This window comes from Oncorhynchus gorbuscha, linkage group LG23, assembly GCF_021184085.1.
Source record: "Oncorhynchus gorbuscha isolate QuinsamMale2020 ecotype Even-year linkage group LG23, OgorEven_v1.0, whole genome shotgun sequence".
NCBI lineage: Eukaryota > Metazoa > Chordata > Actinopteri > Salmoniformes > Salmonidae > Oncorhynchus > Oncorhynchus gorbuscha.
Genome location: NC_060195.1, coordinates 43,303,581 through 43,324,083, shown reverse-complemented (window position 1 = coordinate 43,324,083; position 20,503 = coordinate 43,303,581). Strand labels below are relative to the sequence as shown.

Genomic DNA, 20,503 nt, shown 5'->3' with positions numbered 1-20,503 from the left:
CGGGGAGCCACCAGACCCTCCTGATGGACCCTCTCCACGGTGGCCTGAATCCAGTATACCAGAGGAACACATAGAGCAGGGTCCAAGGCCAATGATAGACCAAAGCATCCCTTCCCAACAGAGCACCCAGATCCCTCACTGAGAAGAGCAGACGTCCGTTTTCTTGCGATGCATAAGATCTACGTCGGCCCTGCCGAACAGGTCCTATATCTGGGCCACCACAGAGGGGTGCAGTCTCCATTCCGTAGAGATAAGCCTCCACTGGAATGTAGGTCTGCAACCACGTTGAGAGATCTGGGAAGATACTTCCCCCGGAGCGACAAATTCTCGCTGCTTTTTGCAAGCAGATAACAGGCCAGGTTTAAGAGAGACCTTACCAACTCATGCTTGCCCTCCAACATTGGACGGAAAGCCTCAGCGCTAGCAACGTCGGGAAACCCTGAGCAAACGACGGCAGTGGCAAGATGTGTCCAGACACGTAGCAATCATCTAGCTCTGAAACAGACACATCAACAGAAGTCCCAGAGGCACCACAGCTATCATAGATGCCATCAGACCCAACAACCACAGGCATAAGTGAAAAGACACTGAGTGTCCCAGTTGAAACCATGCCAAACAGAGCCGGAATGCGACCCTACTCTTATTGGGACAAAAACTTAAGATTCAGAACCGAATCAGAACAAGACCCAGAAAACTGAATGCGCTGAACCGGAGGCAAAATCTTGTGATTCACAGTGCACCCCAGAGACTGAATATGGGAAACCAACATGGAGCTGGAGCTACACCTGTTCCCTCAACTCAACTACCTCATCTATTCACATGACAATATGCATCCGTCAGATCTATGGACATAAACATATTGCTGGGTTGCATCCACTGCAATAGACGGCAAAGTGTGAGCATGTTGAATTTACAAACCTTGAAATCCTGGATTGGACACAAAGTTCCATCGCTCTTGGGAACTAAGAAGTACCGGCTGTACCAACTGCTCTGTACTTCTGATGCAGGGACCTCTAATTAACTTATACTCTGCAGCAGAGGTAACTCTAGGTCTTTCCTTCTTGTGGCGGTCCTCTTGAGAGCCAGTTTCATCATAGCGCTTGATGCTTTTTGCGACTGCACTTGAAAAAACGTAGTTCTTGAAATTTTCCACATTGACTGACTTTCATGTCCTAAAGTAATGATGGACTGTCATTTTTCTTCGCTTATTTGAGCTGATCTTGCCATAATATGGACTTGGTCTTTTACCAAATAGTCCTTCTGTTACCAAATAGACCATCAAGCACTATGATGAAACTGGCTCTCATGAGGACCACCACATAGTCCCAGCCGTCGTCGAGGTCTATTGTGCCAGGCGCATAGGACAATTTGACACAGATATGTAACTGTGGGTTTGGCCCCTGAAAGGTTGAATTTGACAACTAGGGGTTTACTCTCAAACGTGATTACAACTATACAGTCACAGCACAACTGATTGGCTCAAACGCATTAAGAAGGAAAGAAATTCCACAAAGTAACTTTTAACAAGGCACACCTGTAAATTGAAATGCATTCCAATTGCCGGCAAACCACTACCTGGTGAAGCTGGTTGAGAGAATACCAAGAGTGTGCAAAGCTGTCATTAAGGCAAAGGGTGGCTACGTTGAAGAATCTAAAATATATTTTGATTTGTTTAACACTATTTTGGTTACTACATGATTCCATATGTGTTTTTTCATAGTTTTGATGTCTTCACTATTATTATACAATGTTGAAAATAGTAACAATTAAGAAAAACACTTGAATGAGTAGGTGTGTCCAAACTATTGACTGGTACTGTGTATATACAGTAGATACATAAAATCATGGTGTACAAGACATCATGATTGTTGCCTGTCTGAGTGGACTAATCCATTGTGGAGGCTGTGGGGATGGCACATTCCATCACTCGAAGACATGCTACTGAAATTGTATGTGGTTATATTAGGTAGCAACACTAATACAAATAATATTATTCTGTAACAGATGCACTTTCTCCCGCATTGGATTGTAATGATGTGCGCTGAGAGTCGGGAAGCAAGTTCAGGGAGTGAATACATTTAATTAATTAATTAAACAAACATGTAACACAAACAGCGCACTGACATGGAACAGAAACAGATACAATGAAACCAAAGGGAGTGACATAAAGGGCAGGTAATCAAGGAGGCGATGGAGTGTCATAATGCACAATTAGGCATTATGCTGGTGACAGGTGTGCGCCACGACAAGAAGACTGGTGACCTAGAGGACGGAGAGGGAGCACACGTGACAGGATACCAGTTGCTGTCTGTGGTTCTGAAACACATCAGTGCGCTGTTGAATTGGCGCCTTTTCCTAGACCATGTTTCTATGTGCATAAAGGCCATGTTAACCAGCATATTGGTGTTGAGGCAGCAGCGGAGTTAGGAGATGAGAAAACAGTCATTGATTGTCTAAGAAAAGTGAGGAGGGCGGAATCCCCAACTTAATTAGGCCTATAATCAATAGTCTAACTGTTAAATGTGCCTGGCGTTATAAATCATCCATACACATTGACAGAAATAAAACAGATCCTGCTTCTGTTGCCTTTGAGTGTTTGTTTAATAGCCTACTGATTCCGTGAGCACCAAGCCTCTGTGAGCACCAACCACATGTCAGATAAACCATTTAAAAAATGTTAGTCTTTGCTATGGTGTAATAAAGGCTTTACACTTTTTTTTGCATTAGAACAGCCTCTCTGGTATTATTTCTAATTTATTTAGTGTGGTTTACACTGTTCCAAATGGCGAGAAAAAATATATTTATAATAATAATAGCCCTCATTTTCTTGATCTCTTTATATTTATTATTATTTTTATTGTTGTGATCATCATTATTATAACAATATGTAATATCATTATTATTAGTTGGCTTAGTATAGCAACCTTCTATAACCACCATCGTTCTGTAGGCTTGGAGCACATTCTGTTTAGTCTTAATACATAACTTACTTAGGCCTATATTCCAATACTTATATATAAGCTACAGTACTGTATCAATCAATTATTCATTCATTCATTCATTCATGTCATTACACGAGTCATTCCTGATTTGAAATGCAATCAAGCATAATTTGTTTTTAAATAAAATAACAAGGCGACCCTTGAATAATTAGCGTAAACGATAAATAAACCGTTTGTCACGTTATGGCCATCGTTCGTGTGTGTTTTCCTTGTTTTAGTGTTGGTCAGGACGTGAGCTGGGTGGGCATTCTATGTTGGCCTGATATGGTTCTCAATCAGAGGCAGGTGTTAGTCATTGTCTTTGATTGGGAACCATATTTAGGTAGCCTGTTTTGTGTTGGGTTTTGTGGGTGAGTGTTCCTGTCTTTGTGGCACCAGATAGGACTGTGGTCCGCCTCTCTTTCCCCAGAAGAAAACCGTTACAGAATCACCCACCAACCAAGGACCAAGCGGCGTGGTAAACAGAGGCAGCAGCAGCAGGAGAAGCGGCAGGTGCAGCAGGAGCAACAGCAGCAGCAGCAAAATCAGCAGCAGGAGAAGCAACAGAGGCAGCAGCAGCAGGAGCAGCAGCAGTGGGAGAGGCTGCACTATTTGGAGAAATTGACTTGGGAGGAGATCCTTGACGGGAAAGGACCCTCGGCAGAGCCAGGGGAATATTGCCGCCCCAAAGCCGAGCTGGAGGCAGCGAAAGCAGAGAGGCGGCATTATGAGGAGCTAGCACGGCAGAGCGGCTGGAAGCCCGAGAGGCAGCCCCAAAAAATGTCTTGGGGGGTGGCACAGGGAGAGTGGCAGAGTCAGGAGCCAAACCTGAGCCAACTCCCCCTGTTTACCATAAGGAGCCATGGATGTTTTCGGAGCTATCGGCAAAGCTGAGGGCTGAGTCTGAGAGGGTCGAAGAGTTATTGGACAGAATGGAGGAGAGTGAATAGATGGGAGATGAGGAGACACTCAAGGAGGTGTTAATAGAATTGGGGGAGTGTAAGAAAGAGAGCAGTTGATTTGGCGTAGTATGCAAGGCATTCGCCCTGAGGTGCGTGTCCCCAGCCCGGTACCACCAGTCTCTCCGTCCCATCAACACAGGTGCTCCCGCCTGTCCAGCGCTACCAGAGTTTCCGCCCCTCAGTCCAGAGGCGCCAGAGCCTCTCAGTCCAGAGGCGCCAGAGCCTCTTAATCCAGAGGCGCCAGAGCCCCTTAGTCCAGAGGCGCCAGAGCTCCTCAGTCAGGCGCTGCCGTAGCCTTCCTCTCCAGCGTTGCCGGAGCTTCCTGTCTGCCCAGCGCCAGTGCCGCCAGTCTGCCAGGATCCGCCAGTCAGCCAGGATCTTCCAGACCCGCCATTCAGCCAGGATTTGCCAGAGCCGCCAGTCAGCCAGGATCTGCCCGAACTGTCACGTTCTGACCATCGTTCCTGTGTGTTTTCCTTGTTTTAGTGTTGGTCAGAACGTGAGCTGGGTGGGCATTCTATGTTTGGCCTGATATGGTTCTCAATCAGAGGCAGGTGTTAGTCATTGTCTCTGATTGGGAACCATATTTAGGTAGCCTGTTTTGTGTTGGGTTTTGTGGGTGAGTGTTCCTGTCTTTGTGTTTGTGGCACCAGATAGGACTGTTTTGGTTTTTTCACGTTTCTTGTTTTGTAGATTGTTGTATTTTCATCTTTATTAAAGATGGACAAAACTAACCACGCTGCATTTTGGTCAGCCTCTCTTTCCCCAGAAGAAAACCGTTACACCGCTCCATTTTGGAAATTGCATTCACGAATGAATGCGACTGGTTTTGGTCTTTGCTGTAATAAAGGCTTTACATAATGTTTTAAATAATAATTACAGACTCTCTAGTACACTTAATTGATTTAGTGTTTACATTGTTCCGAACCGTTAGAGAAATTAGATTGTAATCTAACAGCACCAGTTTGGCAAACATATGCACACAGCACTTGCTACTTACTTTATTTTTCTTGATCTCAGTATTTTCCACAACTTGACCTCTCCTTGACCCCCTGAGCAACCAGTAAAAATTCCCCCGACTCAAGTTTATTTGTCACGTACTCTGCATACGTTTTGCTGTCAGATGTGTTCTGAGTTTGTTAAAATTAATTGACTTATGTGATTATGATACTCTATAGTTCGGGCCCTATTGGTCATGTGCATGCAATGCATACATGTGTCACGTAAAGAGAGCAAAGCAACATCTAGGGGGACCCACTGACAGACACCTAAGTCAGATCTGAATCTTGGAGCCTTCGTGTGATTGAAAAGTTAGTAAATTGCGTGAAATGTTCTTCCTTCAGGCGAGCTGAAGAGAGAAGAATTTTGAAAATGGATGACAGCGCTGATATTGTAGCCAGTAAGGCGGGGCTTCCGAGGGTGGGCTCAGCATCTATCATATTGAGACATGTTCTAGCTATATCCATATTCAGAAACACTAACATACCTTCACAGGACCATTATTCTTCAGCTCCATGATATTAACAGAGTAGTTTACTCGTTTGCCATGTTGATCAAACTGAATATTCCCTGTGAGACCGTCCACACGAACCTAGAAGGACACAAAACCACAGTGGCAGAATGGCAAGACGCCACAATTAAATACCTCTGTCATAGACCAATTTACTTTTTCCACACAGATCTGGATTCACATTGCCTCGTCTAAGCTTTGAAGCCAATGCTCAGGGTAGAAATCCTGAGAGTGTGTGGGAAGACTATTGTCAATGCTAGCTCAGGGGAGAATGTGTGTATGTTTTTGTGTGTCCTTATACTTCAGTCTCTGTGTGTGCGTGTATGTGGTAGAGCCAGGCAGCCGTTGCCACGGCAACCCCATGCTGTCACCTGTTTGAGCGCTCGTTCAATCTCCACTCCCTGCGCCCAGGGCACGGCGGGGTTAGCCAGACAGTCGCCGTTGTTGCCCTTTCTGGCGATGTCAATGCGCTGCTTGTGCAGGTAGCGGAAGGCCTCCGTCATCACCTGCACCGCGTCGTAGGTCAACGCCGACGTGTACTGCAATAGAACAGAAGGGGAAGGGTGTGTAAGTGTGTTGGGGGGTGAAATGGGGACACAAGGGAGGGGAAGGAAGAGTTTGTGTGTTTCTGAGAGGGGTTGTGAGGACGTCAGTGTGCTTGTCTGTGTGTGTGTGCAAGCGGCTGTGTGCCTGGGTCTGCACACACACACAGTATGTGTGAGGGAGAATAGGGGCAAAACATTTTGAAGCCACAGCCACGTCACAGCTCCCGGGGATAGAGAAGTGCTAGCTGAGTCCCTCTCAACTCAGCACCCACGTGGATGTCTACTCACCCTAATCTTACTGTCGGCACCAGGGTACTCCTTCTCCTCCAGAGCCTCCCAAATCTGGTCAAATTTGGAAACCAACGGGTCATCGAAATCCACAATCTGGAAACCTGAGACGTTGGCTCCTCCATATTGAATTTTGGAGAGGTCCCCATCCACAAAACCCTGAAATGAAAAACAAGTGAATCCAAGCACAGACATGAAATGGGAATGTTTGCTGTCAAACAAATGTCAGCTGAAAGAAAGAAACGGGAATGGAATTATTACCCAAAGCGAACTTATTTGGCAATACATAAGAGATTCAATTGGAAGACGATCACTCTGGCCTCTCAATGTCTCATCACTATGCTTTTAGCTTAATAAATCAATTCTAGGCACTATGTTCTCCCTGAGATTCCAATTCCACAGCTGAGTTGTGAAAACTCACCAAATTTGCAATGATATAGTGGTAGCCTTTCACATGTCTGCCAATGGTGATAACCTGGAGAAAAGATCAGATAGGTAAACAGAACAGATCATATATGAAACCATAATGACATGGCAATCAAACAAGACAGTCTCCATGTAATCATATTCCGTATGCTACAGTAGTCATGAGTGTTATTCTTATAGGCTTTATTTACAGTCACGAACACCTGCCACCTGCCAGTGCTATCACTTGTCAGTAACGAACCAAAACAGGAAGCCCATTTCAGAAATTACCTCAAAAGCCATTTCACTAACTACCTCAAATGACACACCTGCAGCTAATCCCACCACATGAGTGACACCTCCACTTAGAAAGCCAGTTACATAAAGAGATTTAAATAATAATTTGAATAAAAATGCATTGTACGGGACTTCCTATAGGCAGAAAACTTTTTTGTTTTGATTATGTTTCTCTCAGATAAAACCTTTAGCATGCAGCAGCGAGGGGAATACGCATTGATTTCAGTGTTTTGTGAAACACACATCTGCTTGCCTTAAAAACAAATTGATGTACTCTCCCACGGGCCAGGGATGATTTATAAATAACCCGTTTATGTAAATCTCTGTGGCCTTTAATTCCACTTTTGTTGCAGTTTAATTGAACAATTAAAGGGATTGTTGCAAGGCAGTCCACTTGGGGGGTAGGTGTGAAATGTTTGCAGGCAAGGATGACACTCACCCACACAGGCAAAAACACACCAACAAGATCTCAACTGCTGCATTACACACACTCATCATTGCAGTCATCATAAGCTCAGTCATAGCAGAATAGCTGTTCAATATAACACTGCTCTAACATCAGGGCCAGCACAAACTACCAGAGGACTGAGCTTTTATGTTTACCTGTTCCATAATGTCTTTGACTTTGTCCTGTTCACAGTCCAGGATGACCCGTCTCTCCTTCTTGTTCTCCAGGTCCTGGAAGAGGGAGCGGTAGGCCTCGTCTTTCCTCTCGTCCTTCAGGTTGCCCACGTTGATGGCGGTCACCTGCCACTTCCTTTCTGCAGCCGTGTCCAGCACCACCTGCAGTGTGGTCAGACCTGGACAGACAAGAGGGTCATGTTCATTGGGCACGATACTGACAAAACGAGGAGACACAATCTGAACTTATCTCCAATAAGAAATGATTGTTTTTGTTTTCTGTCACAAAAACATTTTCCTATGGTGTATTCTAATGAAGCTGACCCAGGATAGGACACACTTAGGATGTGCCATAGTACATCTGAGAATACAGATCCTTACAGGGTTTTAAATTAATGCAAATAGATACAGTGCATTCGGAATGTATTTAGACCCTTCGACATTTTCCGCATTTCTATACGTTGCAGCCTTATTCTAATATGTATTACATTTAAAAAAACATCTCCAGCAAATATACACACAATACCCAATAATGAAAAAGATAAAACAGGTTAATACACATTTTTTTCACATTTATTAAAATTAAATAACGGATATACCTTATTTACATAAGTATTCAGAACCTTTGCTATGAGATTCGAAATTGAGCTCAGGTGCATCCTGTTTCCATTGATCATCCTTGATGTTTTTACAACTTGATTGGAGACCACCTGTGGTAAATTCAATTGAATGGACATGATTAGGAATGGCACACATCTGTCTATATAAGGTCCCACAGTTGACAGTGCATGTCAGATTAAAAACCAAGCCATGAGGTCAAAGGAATTGTCCATAGAGCTCTGAGACAGGATTCTCTTGAGCCACAGATCTGGTGAAGGGTACGAAAACATTTCTGCAGCATTAAAGGTCCCCAAGAACACAGTGGCCTCCGTCATTCTTAAATGGAAGAAGTTTGGAACCACCAACACTCTTCCCAGAGCTGGCCGCCCAGCCAAACTGAGCAATAAGTGGAGAAGGGCCTTGGTCAGGGAGGTGACCAAGAACCCGATGGTCAGTCTGACAAAGCTCTAGAGTTCCTCTGTGGAGATGGAAGAACCTTCCAGAAGGACAACCATATCCGCAGCACTCCACCAATCAGGCCTTTATGGTAGAGTGGCCAGACAGAAGCCACTCCTTAGTAAAAGGCACATGACAGCCGCTTGGAGTTTGCCAAAAGGCACATAAAGACTCACAGACCATGAGAAACAAGATTCTCTGGTCTGATGAAACCAAAATTGAACTGATTGGCCTGAATACCAAGCGTCACTTCATGGTGGTGTCAGCATCATGCTGTGGGGAAGTTGTTCAGCGGCAGGGACTGGGAGACTAGTCAGGATTGGGGGAAAGATGAATGGATCAAAGTACAGAGAGATCTTTAATGAAAATCTGCTCCAGAGCGCTCAGGACCTCAGACTTGGGTGAAGGTTCACCTCACAAACCCTAAGCACTCAGCCAAGACAATGCAGGAGTGGCTTCGGGACAAGTTTGAGTGTCCTTGAGAGCCCGGAATTGAACCCGATCTAACATCTAACATCTCTGGAGAGACCTGAAAATAGCTGTGCAGCAAAGCTCCCCATCCAACTTGACAGAGCTTGAGAGGATCAGCAGAGAATAATGGGAGAAACTCCCCAAATACAGGTGTGCCAAGCTTGTAGTGTCATACCGAAGAAGTCTCTAGGCTGTAATTGCTGCCAAAGGTGCTTCAACAAAGTACTCAGTAAAGGGGCTGAATAGTTATGTAAATATGCTATTTTAGCTTTATTTATTTTTATACATTTACAAAAATGTATAAAATCCTGTTTTTGCTTTGACACAGATTTTTTTGTTGTAGATTTGTATTCATATTTTGTACCTTTATTTTACCAGGTAAGTTGACTGAGAACACATTCTCATTTAAAGCAAAGATTTGGTGAATAGGAGGGGGGATGAATTGTAAACTGGGGATTATTAAGTGACTGTGATGGTATGAGGTCCAGATTGAGAATTTAGCCAAGACACCAGGGTTAATTAACACACCTACTCTCAAAATACGTGCCATGGGATATTTAGTGACCACAAAAAAATCAGGAAACCCATTTAACGTCCCATCCAAAAGACAGCACCCTACACAGGACAATGTCCCCAATCACTGCCCTGGGGCATTGGGATATTTATTTTTTTAGACCAGAAGAAAGGGTGCTTTCTGCTGGCCCTCCAACACCACTTCCAGCAGCACCTGGTCTCCCATCCAGAGACTGACCAGGACCAACCCTGCTTAGCTGCAGAAGCAAGCAAGCAGTGGAATGCAGGGTGGTATGCTGCAGGCCATTAATGATGGACATTTAAAAAAAAACATATTTAGAAAAAGGCTGTAACCTAATAAAATGTGGAAAAGGTCAAGGGGTCTGAATAATTTCCGAAGGCACTGTATATATAAGTTACATTACCACCATGATTCTAAAAAAATGTGTTTCGTACCAATCTACACACAATACCTCAAAATAAAAAAGCAAACACAGGTTTTTAGAAAGTTTTGCAAATGTATTAAAAATAAACTGAAATATCACATTTGACATAAATATTCAGACCCTTTACTCGTTACTTTTTTGAAACACCTTTGGAAGCGATTTCAGCCTCGAGTCTTCTTTGGTGTTTATGAAGGTCACATGGGGGGGCTTTGTGAAGATAGAAAATCGAGCAAACGTTTTTCCTCAGAACACACTGTAAGTCATGATTACTGTAGGGTCATTATGACTCAGTTAAGGTTGACTGTTTCTCTGATGCCCATTAAAATAAGATAATTTGATTTTTTTTCTGATTTAACCTCCGCTCAACATGCGCTGCGGGCGATGCGAGGCGATGAGAGAATATTGTTTATTGCTCAATATGCCAAGTTGTTAGGCAAATGCGTTGGGTAGAATGGAAATATACAGTATTCAGAAAACATCTTCACAGAGTGGAATGGATTTGGTTTATCCTTCGTGATGCATGTGTATTGCATGTTCTGACTCAAAGAAGGGTACTCAACATTGCATGCGAGAAGCATTTTCACGCATTATGGTTTTAGAAAAGACTTGTATCTTCCTGGGATAGTCAGGAATAACCACACCCTACCATACCACCAACTTTACCATAAATTGATACCATTCTACCATCAAAGACATACACTATATACAGACAAAATGATGTAGACACTCCTTAAAATGAGTGGATTTGGCTATTTCAGCCACACCCATTGCTGACAGGTGTATAAAATCAAGCACACAGCCATGCAACCTCAATAGGAAAACATTGGCTGTAGAATAGTCTTACTGAAAAGCCCAGTGACTTTCAACGTGGCACCGTCATAGGATACCACCTTTAGAACAAATTAATCTGTCAAATATATATTAAACACACATTCCCTAGCTCATTTAGAAACATTCAAAGCAAAACAAACTAAACAAATGGATTGACACACTCCATTTATAATGAATGCTACAGAACCCTCTTGGAATTCCCTTTTGGTTGGAACGGAACACTTCAATCAAGAGAGAGAAATTCAAAGCCAACATAATGTATGAAGTCATAAGCAATCTTGGGAGTCAAACAAATATGACATTTTCAATGACAAATGTCAGAGGTTAATCTTCGAATGCACAATGTATAAAGCGTAAACAACATGACAGAACTCATGTAGCATAAAAAATCATTATGGACAGGATGATATAATCTTATACTGACCACATACTTATACAGTACCACACTCTTGGTATTCGATACGCCATACCATCTGGTTGGCGCTTAGTGGGACTATCATTTGTTTTTCAACAGGACAATGACCCAACACACATCCAGGCTGGAGTGCTGCATCAGAGGACCTGGCCTCCACAATCACCTGACCTCAACCCAATTGAGATGGTTTGGGATGAGTTGGACCGCAGAGTGAAGGAAAAGCAGCCAACAAGTGCTCAGTATATGTGGGAACTCCTTCAAGACTGTTGGAAAATAATTCCAGGTGAAGCTGGTTGAGAGAATGCCAAGAGTGTGCAAAACTGTCATCAAGGCAAAGGGTGGCTACTTTGAAGAATCTAAAATATATTATGACATGTTTAACACTTTTTGTTTTTTGGGGGGAATTACTACTTTGATTCCATATGTGTTATTTCATAGTTTTGATGTCTTCACTATTATTCTACAATGTAGAAAATATATTTTATTAAATAAAGAAAATCCCCTGAATGAGTAGGTGTCCAAACTTTTGACTGGTACTGTAAGTCAAATATTGGGTCAATAATGATGGTATTTCACCCTTTGTTTTACATGTTTGCAGCTCTACTGTCTTCACACTTTCACTGTTTTTACACGTTAGGGTATCCATTTCCTTCTTTCTCCTCAAACCCTGGCCTGTATTGATCTTTGTAATGGACACAGATCATCCAATAGTATATCTCTATGTAACATACTGTAAGTGAAGTTGAAACACCATACACATTGGTATTCAACATTTCTGTGAAAATGTTCCCATCATTCCAAATCGTCACAGCCTTGTATGCCATCACCAACTAAGAAAAACAATAGACCAATGGAGTTTCTCCTTCATGTTTCATTTCCCAAACAGTTTGGGCATGTCTAGCTGAGCAGATGTCCCATGGAGCCACCTTCCATCATGGTGTGTCAGCTGTCAGGTGGCTGACAGGCAGGCTGTGGAGACAGCTAGCACCCTCGGAGGGAAGGGGGGTGAGGACAGTCAGAGAAGCGCTCTCAACCACAAAACAGACAGACACATCCAGAACCTCTCTAGAGTCTAGACTAATTCAATATTCAATCCATTGTAAATAGAGGCAACCACGCTGTGAGTTCAGTCAGAATATAAAATGCTGTATTCAAGGTGTGCACCTATTCTTGCAGTAGCTCTTTCTCTCAACTAAATCTCAAATTCAAACAATTGCAGATAAAGATAAAGTGCATTTTCAATGTTAAAGTAATTCTGTATCGGAGGTGTTGACCTTATTGTTTCTCATCAACGTGGTTTGGTGACATACTCTCTACAGTTTTTTTTTTTAAACGTGAAAACGTGTTTCACAAAACAAGACAACTAACATCATGATAAAGGGTGGGTTAATGCCCCCAGGGAACCATAGGGAGATGGGAAACAAAATGTACAATGACAAAGCCATGTCATCACAAAACACTTCAGTGAGAGGATTATCCCTGACTTCCAACGAATGCCAGTTGTAGCTTTATCCAAATAGAAATGGCGTGTATTACATGTTCATGGTACAATCTGTGTAAATCACGATCAAGTGTTAGTCTTACATGAACAAGTTTGTATATACATCAAGTCAAATCTTTAAATCTGTTTTCCAGCTACAGATCTAGGGTGGTATGAGTTCCAAATACACCCTTATCTAGCCCCTCCTTCCGAGGCAGTAGTATGCACTTGATTTAAATCAAATGTTATTTGTTACATGCTTTGTAGACAACGGGTGTCGACTAACAGTGAAATGCATACTTACGGGTCCATTTCTAGAGGTCAACACCTCCGATACAGATACACTACATTGTGAAAAGTATGTGCTCGTCGAACATCTAGATGTTGGAACATTGCTACGGGGGCCTTGCTTCCATTCAGCCCGAACACCATTAGTGAGGCGATTAGGCCTGGCTTGCAGTTGGTGTTCCAATTCATCCCTAAGGTGTTCGACTGGCTTGAGGTCAGGGCTCTGTGCAGGCCAGTCAAGTTCTTCCACACCAATCTCGACAAACCATTTCTGTATGGACCTTGCTTTGTGCATGGGGGCATTGTATGCTCTCGTTGGCTGTCCCACGCTTCATATTCGTCGACAAAACCCACTGGCTCCAGGTCATCTATAAGTCTTTGCTAGGTAAAGCCCCACATTATCTCAGCACCCACCCGTAGCATGCACTCCATCAGGTATATTTCACTGGTCACCCCCAAAGCCTATTTCTCCTTTGGCCGCCTTTCCTTCCAGTTCTCTGCTGCCAATGACTGGAACAAATTGCAAAAACTACTGAAGCTGGAGACTCATGTCTACCTCACTAACTTTAAGCATCAGCTGTCAAAAACTCACAGTTCACTGCGCCTGTACATATTAATCTGTAAATAGCCCATCCAACTACCTCATCCTTTGCACCCCTGTATCTCTACTTGCACATTCATCTTCTGCACATCTATCACTCCAGTGTTTAATTTCTAAATTGTAATTACTTCACCACTACGGCCTATTTATTGACTTACCTCCCTAATCCTAGCTCATTTGCACACACTGTATATATATTTTTTCCTATTGTGTTAATGACTGTACGTTTGTTATTCCATGTGTAACTCTGTGTTGTTGTTTCTATCACGCTGCTTTGCTTTATCTTGGCCAGGTCGCAGTTCTAAATGAGAACTTGTTTACTTGCCAGTCCATAGCATCAATGCCTTCCTCTTGCAGGAACTGCTGACACACTCCAGCCACATGAGGTCTAGCATTGTCTTGCATTAGGAGGAACCCAGGGCCAACCGCATATGGTCTCACAAGGGGTCTGAGGATCTCATCTCGGTACCTAATGGCAGTCAGGCTACCTCTGGAGAGCACATGGAGGGCTGTGCAGCCCCCCAAAGAAATGCCACCTCACACCATGACTGACTCACCGCCAAACCGGTCATGCTGAAGGATGTTGCAGGCAGCAGAACGTTCTCCACGGCGTCTCCAGACTGTCACGTCTGTCAAATGTGCTCAGTGTGAACCTGCTTTCATCTGTGAAGAGTACAGGTCGCCAGTGGCGAATTTGCCAATCTTGGTGTTCTCTGGCAAATAAAAACGTCCAGGACGGTTTTGGGCTGTAAGCACAATCCCCACCTGTGGACGTCGGGCCTCATATCACCCTCATGGAGTCTGTTTCTGACCGTTTGAGCAGACACATGCACATTTGTGGCCTGCTGGAGGTCATTTTGCAGGGCTCTGGCAGTGCTCCTCCTTGCACAAAGGCGGAGGTAGCGGTCCTGCTGCTGGGTTGTTGCCCTCCTACGGCCTCCTCCACATCTCCAGATGTACTGGCCTGTCTCCTGGTAGCACCTCCATGCTCTGGACACTACGCTGACAGACACAGCAAACCTTCTTGCAACAGCTCGCATTGATGTGCCATCCTGGATGAGCTGCACTACCTGAACTACTTGTGTGGGTTGTAGACTCCATCTCATGCTACCACTAGAGTGAAAGCACCGCCAGCATTCAAAAGTGACCAAAACATCAGCCAGGAAGCATAGGAACTGAGAAGTGGTCTGTGGCCCCCACCTGCAGAACCACTCCTTTATTGGGTGTGTCTTGCTAAATGCCTATAATTTCCACCTGTTGTCTATTCCATTTGCACAACAGCATGTGAAATGTATTGTCAATCAGTGTTGCTTCCTAAGTGGACAGTTTGATTTCACAGAAGTGTGATTCACTTGGAGTTGTTTAAGTGTTCCCTTTATTTTTTTGAGCAGTGTATATCGACGGAATTAATCGAATAAAAGGACGATTTGTTATGTTTATGGGACATATTGGAGTGCCAACAGAAGAAGCCCGTCAAAGGTAAGGCATGAATTATATCTTTATTTTTGTATTTTGTGTGGCACCTTGTGGGTTGAAATATGATTGTCTGTGTTTGTTTGCTGGGGTGCTGTACTCGTTTGCTTTTGCTGTAAAACCTTTTTGTTATTTGACACGTTGGCTGGATTCAAAACAAGTGTAGCTTTAATTTGGTGTATTGCATGTGTGATTTCATGAAAGTTACATTTTTATAGTAATTTATTTGAATTTGGTGCTCTGCATTTTCACTGGATGTTTGCCAGGTGGGACGCTACCGTCCCACATATCCCAGAGAAGTTAACTGACTTGCTTAGTTAAATAAAGGTTAAATGAAATAAATAAATACAATAAGGATTTTTAAGCCTTGAGATAATTGAGACATGGATTGTATACCATAAAATTCAAGCTGACCGTCTGCACTTTAACCTCACAGTCATTGTATAATTTAAAATCCAAAGTTCTGGAGTACAGCACCAAAACAACAACACAATTGTCACAATACTTTTGTAGCTCACTGTATGTGAAATGTATAATATAATGTATGCCATTTAGCAGACACTTTTATCCAAAGCGACTTACAGTCATGTGTGCATACATTCTACGTATGGGTGGTCCCGGGAATCGAACCCACTACCCTGGCGTTACAAGCGCCATGCTCTACCAACTGAGCTACAGAAGGACCACATTGTCAATCAGTGTTACTTCCTAAGTGAACAGTTTGATTTCACATAAGTGTGATTGCCTTGGAGTTACATTGTGTTGTTTAAGTTTTCCCTTTATTTTTTTGAGCAGTGTATATATATTTTTTTTAATTGTCACGCTGAAACAGAAAAGGGCCTTCCACAAACTGTTGCGACAAAGTTGGAAGCACAGAATAGTCAAGAATGTCATTGTATGCTGTAGTGTTAAAATGTCCCTTCACTTGAACTAAGGGGCCCAAACCATGAAAAACAGCCCCAGACCATTATTCCACCTCCACCAAACCTACAGTTGGCACTATGCATAATAGGGGCAGGTAGCGTTCTCCTGGCATCTGACGAACCCAGATTAGTCCGTCGGACTGCAAGATGGTGAAGCCATCTTGCATCACTCCAGAGCGTCTCCAGACTGTCAATTCATCACTCCAGAGAACGCGTTTCCACTGTTCCAGAGACCAATGGTGGCGAGCTTTACCTCACTCCAGCCAGGGCTTGGCATTGCTTATGGTGATCTTAGCCTTGTGCGCGGCTGCCAGGCCATGGAGACCATGGCTCTTCCTTAAACACACACACGCTAATTCACACACACCAACGAGCCACCACACACACCAGTGAACGCACTACACAATCAGTTGCTATGGGTACTGTATGTGTGCATCTTTGACCTAATTAGAAATAGCAATGTGATGATGAAATCTGCAAAGAGAGCCAGAGAGGGCTCTTCAACCAGGGACTGAAGCATTATTGCATTAGCATTTTCAATAAAACATGCTGTTAAACATGTTTTCTGTAGCGAACACTAGCACAACATTTTACTTCAACTAGCACTGTAGAATCAGCATCTTGATTCCCACATATAACATGTGCTAATTGGACCTTCTGAGACCATTGAGTTTCTCTTGATTCATATAATGTAGTCAATGCTAGCACACATTCCACTCCAACTAACATTGTAGCATTAGCATCTGCATTCCCAGGTGCTAATTGGACCTTCTGAGACCATGGTTATGGTAAAACCTATTCAATGTAGTAAATGCTAGCACACACTCCACTGTAACTAGCATTGTAGCAATAGCATCCTCATTCATCATAGCATATTCTACCGGAACGTCCATGGCTATGGAGATTCTCTTGAGCCCTATTCAATGCAGTCACCGCTGGCACACATTCCACTACAGCTAGCATTGTAGCATTAGCTTAACTTTCTTCATAACATCGGATCTTCTGTGGACATGATTTTCATTAGCTCTATTCAATGAAGTCAATGCTGACACACATTACACTCCAACTAAACTGGAATACCTAGTCAGTTGTACAACTGAAGGCATTCAACTGAAATGTGTCTTCCACATTTAACCCAACTTCTCAGAATCTGCGGGGGGATGCCTTAATTGACATCCACTTCATCAGCGCCTGGGGTACAGTGGGTTAACTGCCTTGTTCAGGTGCAGAACGACAGATGTTTTACCTTGTCGTGGAACAGGTTGAGAGCTGGAAGTTCCTTGGTGTCCACATCACCAACAATCTATCATGGTCCAAACACACCATGACCGTCGTGAAGAGGGCACGACAAAGCATATTCCCCCTCAGGAGACTGAAAAGATTTGGCATGGGTCCTCAGATCCTCAAAAAATTATACAGCTGCACCACTGGTTTCATCACTGCCTGGTATGGCAACTGCTCGGCATCACACAGCAAGGTACTATAGAGGGTAGTGCGTACGGCCCAGTACATCACTGGGGCCAAGCTTCCTGCCATCCAGGACCTCTATACCAGGCGGTGTCTGAGGAAGGCGCTAAAAATTGTCATCCACCCTAGCCATAGACTGTTCCCTCTGCTACCACATGGCAAGCATCTGCCTTTTTTAGTTAACAATTATTTTTCTTAAAACTGCATTGTTGGTTAAGGGCTTGTAAGTACATTAAGCATTTCACTGACATTTCTGACTATTTTGAAGAAGTGTACTGGTTTACGACGTCTTCAGAGGGACAAACAGTAATATTGCTTTTTTTCTTATGTTTTATGGTAGTATGGGAGCACAGATGTTCACTTCGCCTAGAAGAGTTCTGCTAGGAGCAAACCAAACCTATGTATGCGGACACCTTAAGAGAATCAATGTGAGGATCAATGTGAGAAATAGTGAAAGAGAACATAAGATCATGAAATGAAGGGGGATGAAACATAGTATAGGGAGAGGGGGCGGTGAATGAAATAAACGTAGAAATAGAGTAAAGCCTGTATTATCCGGTGGCACTACGCAAGGGATAATCAACAAGGGGCTATGGGTTCTATGGAAAATAATGAACAACATGGAAGTTGTGAACTGACCTTCCATGGAGTTGCATTATTTTCCAGAGCATGCATAGAGCCCCAAATTGACTATCCCTTTTATACCATGGCTATAATTTAACACATTTGCCAGTAGAAATGTGTTCAACATCCACTGAAGTAGTTTAGCTAATCAAACCATGAGTCCTAGCTTACCATTGACAAAATCGAATTCAACAATGCCAATAACGTTTTCAACTCGACTATTGCTCTCAAAAGCAGCTCAAACATAGAACATGTAAGAATGAACTACAACCATTGAATTCTACCATGCAAATTATACCGTGAGTTATCGGGAAATAACGCAGGCTCTAAAAAGCCTTCAAGCGAATCGGAAACAAGTATTCAACAATTCCATTGGTATAATTAAGCAATAAGGCCCAATGAGGTGTGGTATATGGCCAATAAGGGGTGTGTCCAGGCGGAGTGCCTATTGCTATTATTAACTGGTTACCAATGTAATTTGAGCAGTAAAATAAATGTTTTGTAATACTACTTTACAGGGTATTATAAACTGGGTTATTCGAGCCGTGAATGCGGATTGGCTGACAGCCGTGTTATATCAGACCGTTTACCATGGCTGTCAGCCAATCAGCATTCAGGGCTCAAACAACCCAGTTTATAATACCCTGTAAAGTAGTCCTGACACACAGTGGTAATATTCCCACCTATTCTCTTTATTAGGTCAGTCTTCCATTCTACTGTGTGACTATGGCAAACCTGCCTTTAGCTTTTATCATCAGGTATTATCACCTACCGGTACTGCCAATCTAATTCACTCTCATTTAGACATATTGGAAATGAATACTAATAACATCATGTAATGAAACCTTTATCTTATTTCGCCTTTCAACTATCCTTATGCAACCCCAATAATATCATGCATATTACTATTTGGCCTTGCAAGCCACCTTGATCTCACAACCTTTGCAGGGACAATCCATGTAAGCTTGCAAGATCAGAGTGGCTTGCGAGGCTAATCACTTTTGCCCCCGGTACTAAAATGAGACTATGGAACTCTTTGTTCTAGGCCTTGTAACCTTGCTATCAGGACAGTCACATGAAATGTAATTCCTTTTGGGGAAATCTACACACCAAAAGGGTTCTGTGGCTAAACCTTTTGGAATCCATGTAGAACCCTTTTTGGTTCCAGGTAGAACTATTTTGTGGAAAGGGTTTTACCTGGAACCAAAAGGGGTTCTTCAAAGGGTTCTCCTATGGAGACAGCAGAATAACCCTGTTTGGTTCTAGATAGCACCTTTATTTCCAAGAGTGTAGACGTGTCCTTTTCAAAGTAGTGTCATACGAAGTGGTGTCATCACAATGGGTAAATACTGTCTGACATTACAATATCCTCCAGAGTAGCAACTCAATGCATCACACTTAGTCTGCTACATGAAACAGAACATAGGAATACTGAAAAATGTCAACAAGGCTGAAAGCCTCCATGCAGATAGATTGCTGGGGATATAACAATCACTTCACCTGAATATTTCTGGAGTGAATAGACCTATTCCCAAGTTTTAGACAATTCAAATACAAGGTCATTCTCTAGCAAGATATTTAAAAATGTGTGTTCTAAATGAGGAGTTCTACACAACAGAAACCAACATTAGAAAAAGTTAAAAAATATATAACTTTTTCTCTGTCTCAAAATGTGCATCAGCCAAAATGGCTGACGTAGTTACATGTGATAACATGCTACATCTTAGCTGTTCCCATTAGATAACCTGCCACATTTAGCCCTGTATACTGTATGCTAACCTGTATTGCTGGCCGTGATTTATCCGGTAACATATTCCATATCAGCCAATTAAAATAGTCGATGTAGTTGGATGTGATCCAGCACTTCATGAAAGCATACTTAACAGAAGTGCAACAGCACGATCTGATTATCAAAACAATTAGATCACATGCATTTGACTGACTGGTCATATAGCACACAGTGTAGAGCATTTGTCTGGCTCACAGTGTAGAGTGAGCGTCTGGCTCACAGTGTAGAACAAGCGTCTGGCTCACAGTAATTGCTGCAAGAGTTTGAATCCCACATGAGTACTCTCTTCTTAGAAATGTAGAATTACATTCTTTGATAGTGTGTTGAGAAGGGAAGCAAAGCCAACAGCTTGAACATGAAGATTACAATGCATTTAATAAGAAGCTACTTCTTTCTTCAGCCTTTCAGATAAACACACTGCTGTGGCCTATTAGGCATGCTGCATAGGCTACATGGATGTGTACATCTAAATGTAGGCATGCAACGTTTTAAATATTTTTTTTTTTTTTGAATCATC

General features: G+C 42.9%; 1 protein-coding gene across 13 annotated transcripts in view; it reads right to left on the bottom strand.

Annotated features, from left to right (window-relative positions):
* Positions 1 to 20,503, bottom strand: part of LOC124011119 (glutamate receptor 2-like) — a 69,570-nt gene that overhangs the window by 17,590 nt on the left and 31,477 nt on the right. For all 13 annotated transcript variants that reach the window (XR_006834550.1, XR_006834549.1, XM_046324163.1 and 10 more), the window contains exons 4-8: positions 7,592 to 7,788; positions 6,708 to 6,761; positions 6,287 to 6,445; positions 5,825 to 5,992; positions 5,430 to 5,534 (exon numbers count right to left, since the gene is read on the bottom strand). Coding sequence is in view for 11 of the 13 variants with exons in the window: in XM_046324163.1 (XP_046180119.1) it covers positions 5,430 to 5,534; positions 5,825 to 5,992; positions 6,287 to 6,445; positions 6,708 to 6,761; positions 7,592 to 7,788 (683 nt within the window). In the remaining 2 variants the exon portion in view is untranslated. The remainder of the gene's footprint in view (positions 1 to 5,429; positions 5,535 to 5,824; positions 5,993 to 6,286; positions 6,446 to 6,707; positions 6,762 to 7,591; positions 7,789 to 20,503) is intronic.